Genomic DNA, 9,734 nt, shown 5'->3' on the forward strand with positions numbered 1-9,734 from the left:
TTTTCACAGCAGGTAATAAATTTAGAGCATTATTATCTTGAGGAGTGGTATGTTCTGAGAGTGGGGTTAAGTTTTAAAAAGATTTAAACAAACCCATGGACAATAAAACCATAATGATCTAATACTGAGAGGCTAAGAACATTCTGGTGCATTTGAAAATGAGTCATTCAGTGAGAAGCACTAGCCTATTCTGAGACACTCTCTGTCCAGACCCAAGGCTGGATGGCCCATGGATCTGACCATCTCCCTCCTCACCTTGTCAGCTGAGTTGAATTCATTACTATTTGGAACAGGGATCATGTATATTCTTGTGCCTAGTTTGGTATACATTAGGAGATCTCAGGAACCTGTACAATAGAGCAACTCTTTCCTTAGAGAGAGTTTTCCCTAATCCTTTACTAGGGCCTTTTCCCTAGGATTTTGAATTAGAATTCAAAACCACTATTCTGACCATGAGCCCCAGAACGACTCTTCACTATATTTCAAAACTAAGGCAGAGAAATTGAAAACACTGTAGGTTGCAGTCGCTAGGGGATTAAAAACTGGCCAAACTATGGCAGAAGCTGCTCACCATAGATTAATAGAGATCAATTAATTCAAATTTAAGAGGAAAATTCAACATACCAATCATGTAATGCCCCTGACAACCCTGACAGCCCAAGATATTAGGCTCAAAAATGGACTGCCATTAATATAGATGCCAGTACACCTTCATAGAAACTGCAGCTCTGGTAAATAGGTGGAATAAAACTTTCCAGAGGGGAAATGTTTCGGTTCAGTTTCCAAAACAGCTAAGTGTTAATCACTTTAAGTATCTAATAATAGGCCATTGTTGGGGGTTGGGAGCCTATGGGAGCAGAAGGAAGGACCAGGGATTTGGGTAGAGGGTAGAGTAGATATGAAGATTTTATTTAGAGAAAAAAAACCATTAGACAACCACAGCACATGAAGCTATTTCAGAAAAGTAGTGTTTGGATTCACACTTGAAACTGCCTTCAGAAAAGTGGGTAAAAAGATGGCAACCCTTAGGAGCAAATGCAAGAGCCAAGAGAAGAGAGTGGGGGTAGGGTAGGAGGTGGGGGTGGAAGAGAAAGGCATGCATGTGCTTAAACAATATCTAATAAGCCCTCGCTCTAATCCTATCTACCATCATAAACTGGAAGCAATCACTTGCTATCTTTTCAAATGGTTAAGTTTGAAAAATGTAAGTCCTCGCAGTGGGGAGCCATTCAAAGTCACTATTGATGTGGGAAATGAAAAAGTAAGAGAGGTGGTGAGGGTTGGGGAATGGGGTTCATGGTAAAGAGTCACCTTGTTTCTCCTCGTAGACTCGGGAGAGATTTGGGCAAGAAAACTGGGACATCTGGAGTTCAGAAGTCGAGGAGAATAGGGAAGAACCGGGAAGATGAATGCACGATCATCATCCACACAAAAGAACGGAGCAAAAAGAAGCCTGGATTTGGGCACTCGCGTCTGGCAAGGAGGCCGGCAGCAGAGCTAATGAAGCATTTGCGGTGTGGGACGTTTGCCAGCGCAACAAAGAAGATGTGCCTGGGCTCTGCAGATGTGCCAAGGCCCCCAGAGCAAAATAATGACATAATCACCATCAGTGTCACAGACCAGACTGTACACAAGGTGACAGGGGAGGGGAGGCCTGTAATACACACACAAGGAGGACTAGCCATGGCCCACAACGGCTGCGGCCCTGTCTGCTGGGATGGCAGGAGCTTTCTCCCCTCAAGATCTATGCCTACGTCTTAAATCCTGGGGTGAGGCCGGTGCCCCCATATTGGTAGGTGTTCTCCACCCAATCCCAGCTACTCCTAAGGAAGCAAGTGAAATCTGAAAAGCTTCCGAGAGGCTTGGATTGACTGGAAGAGGCTGAATAAGGAGGAGGAGGAGGAGGAAGGGGAGAGTGGGTAAGTCCAACTCCTCAGTCTGGAAAATTCCATTAACCTGAACCCTCCACATACTAGGGCATAAAAGTGATCATGGATGTCAATGTTTCCTACCGTAAAGAGAAAATGCAAGAAATACTTGGGGAACCTATCAGGGGGAGGGGACACAAATGAGCAACAAATGAGCCTGCTCAAAGTGAGGGTAGAAGCAACAGTCAACCATGAATGGACCACCCCTGCTCATTATGCCGTCTCCTAGCCGGCCCTGTCACCTGCCTGTGGCTCTTGCTCAGTAAGGTGGGTGTGTTAGTACAGCTGTCTGGCTTTTAAGTGACTTTTGTCAGTTTGAAAGTGAAAGTCTGTTTGAGAAGCTGAAAGAACAATAGCTCTGAGCCCGGAAGAAGAGCTCCAGGCACAAAGGACTTGGCTATACTAGTGTCCCTTTTCATTGCCTCTCATGAAAGATTCATATGAATAACTTTAATTTTTTATGACCCCCTTTTTTGGTATGACTATATTAGTTGTGTCAACGTTCACATTCAGGTTCTCTTTAAATACCAAGAGGTCTGTTGGGAGATTGTTTTCACTGAGCAGTGGGTGAAGAAGAGTCAATTGTGGCCATCCTCTAGGTCTCTCCTTTACCCCTTCGCCCCCCCAAAAAATCACAATCAGGGACACAGATTCCCTTTCAAATAGTTGCCCTCAGCCTTTAAGCTGTCAAGCATGCTACAAGGTGGTTCTTTAAAACCTAATTTGCTAGTTCAACTGTTCCTTGGAAGAATAATGGTATTTGTTTTTCTTGGCTTCACTCTATTTAACAGAAACAGTAGTATAATGATCATTAATAGACAGATCTCCTTTTCCTATACTTCTCTAATAGCTAGTCTCCATATTCCATCTCTATTTTGCGTCTCAGCCAAAAAAAAATGGGAAGGGGTGGGGGACAGATTGTATTTCTTTGATGACAAGTTGCTAAACAACATTGAAGACTGGCATAAGGCAATTCTTGAAGGTGAAACCATATTTTTTTCTCAACCAGAATAGTAATCTACTTTCAGGAATTAAACTGTGACTATTTCACCAAAAAAGAAATGTTAGAGAAAATATTTATCATTACACATTTATATTTGAGGTACATGACAAGACACCAGTGTCATTAAATTTTCTGTCCTCGGAGGACAAAGAACCAAATGGTTAAAGTGAAATCCTCTTCTTTTGGGGGAACAAGAAGAAAAATTGATTTAAAAATGTTATCTACCATGGGACAAGGGATCACCAACTTGACAGTACGCTTTGGTTTTGCTAAGGGAGCTTGTTTAATGCAGAAGAACATAAACAGCCTCGATTTCAATAGGCTGTTAGAACTTCTGCAGATATTTAATCCAGGGCCCAACACAATGATCACATCCCATGAAAGCTCCAGCCACCACTAGTGGCTCTCAGAAGGGAACTTGGGTTCTTTCTCCTATTGACAACCCTTTGTGGGATGAAGAATAAGAGGCAAGGCAAGGAGAACTGAATGTCACACAATAGATAACCCCTCTGCACACTGTTCCCGAACTTTCTTCATCTCTGGGGGACAATTAATTATGAAGGCCTTCCTTAGGGGTAGATGGAAGCCAGAGAAAACCCATGGCTGGCCCAGCACCCCAGCCACCACCTCTGTGTTTGTTAAATGCTTTGCCTGTTGGGGTACAGCCACTGAGAGAGCCAATAGATCATTTGGTGGGGTGGGGCGGGAGGTGAGGGAGGAAAGCAAAAGATTTTTTGTGTGTGTGTGTGTGTGCCTGCCCTTGTATAATTCTATTCTCACTGTGAAATCATCCATACACAAAACACAAGGACAATTTTTTTTTAGAGAGAGAGAAAAGCCACGGGGTAGGTTACAGTCAGAAACGGGCTCTCGGTGGTGTGTTAAAAAGGATGGTCTTTTCACCAAATCATTTCACAGAGGTAAAACAGACAAACACAAAGAGTTGAGACTTTTTCTCCTACATTAAATGGAGTAACTGATAAGGTCAGACATATGATACCTAAAGACATGAATCTGTGAACTCTTGAAGTCAAAGGGCCTCTCTGTGCCGAGGAACAATCTTTCAAAGGAAATAGATCATAGAACTCCACTGAACCCCCTTTAAACTTTATGAAGCAGGAGGAGAAAAAGCTCTAAGTAGGGAAGCTTGACAGAAGAGCCTTGAACTATTTTCTGAAGGAAAGATGAGACCCTCCCTAGGCCGCTACAAAACATCTTTTTTTTTTTTTCTAAAGGCTCCTCTGAACTTTGATATGTGCCAAGACACTGCTATTGAAAGCTGTATAATTATGTGCGGTAGCCACTGTAGAAAATGCTTTGTTCACCCCAACAAAGGACAATAAGCAAAGTAAAGCGACATTACGCTGTATCTTTTTCTTTAAGAATGTTGAGAAAGGTCATGGAATGCTATAACTAATAAAGCTGTTGAGTAAGGAGGTTTTTTTTTTTTTTTTAAAGTTGATCTTACTGTGCTTGAATGTAACCCAATGACAAAAAAGACACAGGGAGCTAAAAATGCAATGACATTACCAAACAGATGATAAATCAATGGGCCCGCTTCATTATACTGATGAACACCTTGCATCTCAAAAGGACAGCGGTATAGAAATGAAGCCTGGTGCATCCATACTCGGGGGGGGGGTGCTCCCCTCTCCCTCCCCTAGCTCTTCAGCTGCACTTCCAGCCCCACATGGCCTGGCCTGGCGTTTCCCTCCTCCAATTTCAGGCAATCGTTCTGTAGAAGGAATATGTTCCCAGACAGCCATGTGTGTACATATATTTAGAGAACATTCATTTCGTCTCTTAAAAGATCAATTTGGCTTGTCAATGCTGGAACTGGCAAAGGGAAGAAATAGTGTTTCTTTTCCTCTTCGCCACCCACCATGAGTGTGTGGTGTGAGCGTCTTTAAAGGCCTCAGCAGCTTGGAGGTCCACAGACAGCAACCGCAGTAAAAGGTCTTCACTCAGGTGCCTGTCTGCCAAATGATCGCTCATATTTAAGTATTTAGAGCAGAGGGAAAGTACTTCCCTAATCCACCTGTCTCCATTCTTCTTTAAAGAGATGACAGTGCGAATGAAAGATTTCCAAATATGTTCAATCTTCTTAAATGTGGATTTGGTTAAAAGTAGGAGTAAGGGGAGGGGAGCCCGGTGGGGAGAATATATTAGTAAATGCACATGCTGGGGTGGGTGGGTTATGGCAGGGATGCTACTTTTTAACTTTCTATTTTCAAGAAAATCCTGCAAGAGGTCTGCAGAAATACCCTCTCTTTCCTGTCACATGCTACTGAGAACATGACAAACCCAGAGTCTATAACAGAACCTCAGCCCAATGAGATGTACTCCAGTTAGAATGATAGAAAATGACCTTTATAAGCCCACTAATGAATAACTCTAGTTTATTCTGTATATTTCTAAGCCTTCCACCTCTGAACCTGGGCCTCAGTGAGAACGAGGGAGATTAGTCACTGTTACTGGGAACTTGGATTTCTGCCTACAGGTAAATGACTAGCCACTTAAGGGCCTGTGAAGGATGCCCCGCAGAAGAGTGACTCCATGGTACTCAGGCAGAGAAAGAGGCTCCGTAGGCCTGGATGAAAATGTTTATCACATTCTCTTCTCAGTGTTTACTTAGGCCATCCGAAACCTCCTCAATCTCTGGACATTTGCCTTTCTTAGATGTACACTATTAAGTGACCTCGCCTGGGTAATGCAGACTAACCTAGATTATTTTGACTCCTTAAATTAGGCAATTAAAAAAATTGTAAGTTAAACAAGTCAGGTGCCTTAGTTGAAGTCTTCACTGGTCAACTGGTCTCTGAACCTGACAGCAATCAGTCCCTTCCTTTTCTGCTACAATAGACAAGGAAAAAACAAACAAACAAAAATCCAGCTTATATGCTCCTAAAGTCAGAAGTATCAGTATGACCTAAAAACCAGGAAGGAACGCCAAACGTCCTTTCCCTCTCTATTAAAAAAGAAAGAGGAAGAAAAAAAAGAAAAAAAATTGGAAGCTCTTCAAAGCAAAGTGAGAACGAAGCATGGAAATATATACCATAACACCTGGAAAGACAAATTTATTGTTGCCAATCTTATTAAATGTGCGAAGCAGGAGTGAAAGATGCAGCCCAGACCTGAACACTTCTCCCTTGCACAGCTTTGCAAACGCAGGTTCAGAAGCCAGGCTCCCACCCCACCTGGCCTGATGCAGCCATCTTCCCCCTCTTCAGCACAAACTAAACGTGTCACTTTGTTTTATCCCTCTTCGTGTCTTCTTCCACATCCCCTGGGTCGTCTCAAACTCTCATCACCCTAAATCTGGATGCCGTGCCAAGAATCTTAGCAATTGTGTAAACTGATACAAAAGACAGAGCAAGCTCTCTTGTCACTTTAGAAGGTCCTGACTCATAAAGACCAGGAAATGCAGGGTCCAGAAGAGGAGAGAGCTTCAGGCCACTCCCTCCTAGCCTGTGATAAACCTTCTCCATCTGCTTTCTTTTCCCCCAGGCCAGAGGTCAGCAACCTCTGTAGCCTTGAGAGCTATCAGCAGCAGTGGCTGAGCACGGATGGTACTGAGCAATGACAGAGGTGCCATGGCAAACTATGGCAGAGGAGGGAAAGGAGCAGCAAGAAGCTAAGAGGCGCAGAGACAAGAAAGGAAGGAAAAAGAGCTCATGAAGAAGGAAAAAAGCTGAAGCCCCCTCCTCAACTCTCTCCTTCTTCCCTGGCTATTCTGGTCCCTCACATTTAGACTAACTTTAAAACTAGTAGAGCTCAAGGCAACCTTGCTATTTTATTAGTACCCATGTCATTATTGCTACCTATTTTAAATAAGTTAATATTATTGAAACGATGTCAAGAATGCCTGGAACATTAGTAAGTTAGCTATTTTATTATCACTATAAACAACGGATTGAAAAAAAGTAAAGATGCAATCAATAAGATGCTGATCAGTTAATAATCAGGTGGGTGAATAGATCACCCTGAATCCTATGCTTACATAAGAAGGCCTAACTTCAGACTTTCTACTGTGCTTCATCTGTATTTTAATTTTTTTTTAAGTACTAAGGCATACAGGCCTTTGCTTTGCCATCTTCTTCCCTTGTGCATATTAAAACTACCGGCTTATTTCACTTAATCTGAGGAGGAGAAACTTAGCTATCAGCTGAGGTATTTGGCTGGAGGTGCTGGGTCTACTTTTGGCTGGCAGCCACCGCCCACACTGGTAAAGCTACAATGATAAGAAGGGTGGTTTTTTAAGTATCTCACTTGAGCAGTGACCTCCTTGCTGAAAAGCACGGAAAAGGAGGGATCCCCTTATCTGCAACTTTTGTAAGTAAACGTGCCAAACTGAAGGGGCTAAATTGAAAACTATGGAGTGGTCGTGGATCTCAGGCAGTGTGGTACGCATGGGTTTGTCTGTGTGCTATGTGTGTGTGTGGGGGGGGTGGGGTGGGGGGATGTGAAAGGCATAGAGCACAGACCATATTCCTAGGTCCTGCTGCTCACATTTCTGGGAAGATGTGGATTTTAGTGAAGGAGGCATGAGGCCCAGAATAGTGCAAGAACTTGTCTGAAGTCACATGAGAAGTGACAAAATTCCTTCCCAGGCACCATTCTCCCTGCAGTGGAGCCGTCTTAAAATAGACACTGCAGATAAAGAAGAGGTGGCCTGGCTGGAAGTAGATATGATTCACAAATAGAGAAATATCAGATGTTAATCATATTAAGGAGGATTTAGAGAAGGCTAAATGGAGCCGTTTGTCGGGTACCTCTTGATGCAAGTGTCCCCTGTTTATGTCATTATGGTCCTTGTGCTGAAAGTGGGAGATTAAATTCCAACCAGGTAAGGTTTAAACCCCACTGAAAATGCGAATGTGCACTTTAAGGATGGATCCCCTTGAGTACAAGGTACAGCTGAACTACATGAACTACATGGTCCTTTGGGCCATTCCTTAATGAAGCTCGATAAATATTTACGCCACAACACAGTGTAAACAATTCACTAACACACTGTAGATGTCTCTTAGGTGTAGATTAAGAGACTTGCCAAAAAGGAAGGAAGGAAAAGTGAAAGCTCTTAAATAAGAAGTCTTTAAAAAGCTGAACTATGATTCCATTTTTAGCGATGGAAGAAACCTTATAGTCTGTCCACATAGGAAACCAATATTGTTATAAATGAGACTTGAAAAAGACAGGTTTTGAAAGAGTAGAAGACACATTCTCCAAATCCCTACCTTTAGTGAGTTCACTAAAAGAAAAAACATTCAGAACCATTTTGGATTAACAAGCATATCTAAAGTGTGAATTCCCCATTTCTAAGTGTTCACACTCAGTTCCTTATAGGTTACCACAACTGATGGTTATTAGCCAGTTTTGCCTAGGACCATAGGGAAGAAAAAAGGCCTCAAAAAATGGGCCAGCATGGTCAAACCATGGCCCCTTTCTCATTCAAAATTTAAAAAGTTCCTGAGCACTCCTGGATACTTATCTATAACAGGGATACAGGAATGTTAACAGAAATTCCCTGGAATAAGCAGATTAAAATTCCTGTCCTGACTGGTCCAACATGTAGCCAAGAAGTCACAAGAAATGGACCAACTTTGACAAGCCACCCCCTGTTGACTCTCCTCATCTGGGGTTTGGCTTGCAGAACTCTTGCGGTATTCTCAACTCAACTATTGTTGCCTCAGCCTGTGGGACTCAGCAAAATGCTTTTGTGAGTGCTGGGGGATTTGCTCGTGTTGTCTCACAGAGTCATCATGTGGCGTTAAAAACTGTTTGCTGAGGCACCACATTTGCCTATAAAGAAAGGCCTTACTCATAGCTACACAACTTTCATTGTGGCATGGAGATGGCTTCCTGGGGATTGTCCATATTACATGGTGCGCACATATCTCGAATGTGCACATTGTAGAGATAGCTAAGAGTGAACAGGAGTATATGGCTGAAGTGCCACAAGCTTGGAAAGGTCTGTGCACACAAAACAACACATGTGCCTCTCTTCCCCACATAGCCGGAAGAGAAATAAAAATAAAGCCGACAAAAAGATGTTACTGGATTGTTTACATCTATACAGGAAATGCTATAGACTTAAGACATTCTCCTACCACTTCTTCCGTGAAATAAATAAATGTTGAAGTTAGAAACCATGGGAAACAACTTCTGTAGCTACTATTGCACATAGCATTTATCAGCTCAACGGACATCCCAGAATCTAAATGTGCTCCTATTGGACAGGGAGCCCTTCCTTGAAAGGGAAATCACTTTATTTTCTCCCTGCTACCTTTTTCTTTGGCCAAGTGGGTCTCTCTCTTCCACACAAGCTTAGAAGCCAGCAAATAGAGACCAGAAATGTTAGTGTCAGCTTCCCATGATTCTGATGGGAAGTTCCTCTTAGCTGGTCTCCTGGTCACTCTCATGATGCATGCTTCAGAAGTAACTATCACAAAAGTAGGCTTAGGAACATTACTAAGGGACATAGATTGTTTTTTTTAAGGAAAGCGGAGTTGAAGATTAGTTCCTACCTCAAAGTCATTTGCTTTGTTGTAGTGCATGTTCAGAGCCCTGTAGAGCTCACAGTCTCTGGTGATGGACAGCTCTTCTGTACTGGTGACTCCATCATTGATGGCTTGACGTGCGTACTTCTCCATTTGAATGTAGTAAAACTCACGGAAATTGCTAAACCACTTGATGAGCTGAGAGGTAATGCATCTGTTGAACTGTTAAATTTAAACATTGAAAAAAGAGATAAGAATATTGTCATTTTATTCTATTTATTTATTATTTATTTGTTTGTTTCT

The 9,734-nt window shown here is 42.5% G+C and overlaps 1 protein-coding gene and 1 long non-coding RNA gene across 3 annotated transcripts in view; one reads left to right on the forward strand and one right to left on the reverse strand.

Moving 5' to 3' along the window:
- Prox1 (prospero homeobox 1) overlaps positions 1-9,734 on the reverse strand; it is a 53,480-nt gene that overhangs the window by 19,835 nt on the left and 23,911 nt on the right. The window contains exon 4 of the mRNA XM_070041508.1: positions 9,459-9,653. Within this exon, the coding sequence (XP_069897609.1) occupies positions 9,459-9,653 (195 nt within the window). The remainder of the gene's footprint in view (positions 1-9,458; positions 9,654-9,734) is intronic.
- The window catches only part of LOC138841053 (uncharacterized), a 2,782-nt gene continuing 245 nt past the window's right edge, over positions 7,198-9,734 (forward strand). The window contains exons 1-2 of one of the 2 annotated variants that reach the window (XR_011376309.1): positions 7,198-7,263; positions 9,484-9,636. This is a non-coding gene — a long non-coding RNA (uncharacterized lncRNA). Of the gene's footprint in view, positions 7,264-7,312; positions 7,335-9,483; positions 9,637-9,734 lie in introns of those variants that run through there. The other variant, XR_011376308.1, reaches the window with a different exon arrangement.

The sequence above is a fragment of the Dipodomys merriami genome, unplaced genomic scaffold (genome assembly GCF_024711535.1).
Source record: "Dipodomys merriami isolate MVZ:Mamm:240054 unplaced genomic scaffold, mDipMer1.0.p SCAF_31, whole genome shotgun sequence".
In the NCBI taxonomy this organism is placed as follows: domain Eukaryota; kingdom Metazoa; phylum Chordata; class Mammalia; order Rodentia; family Heteromyidae; genus Dipodomys; species Dipodomys merriami.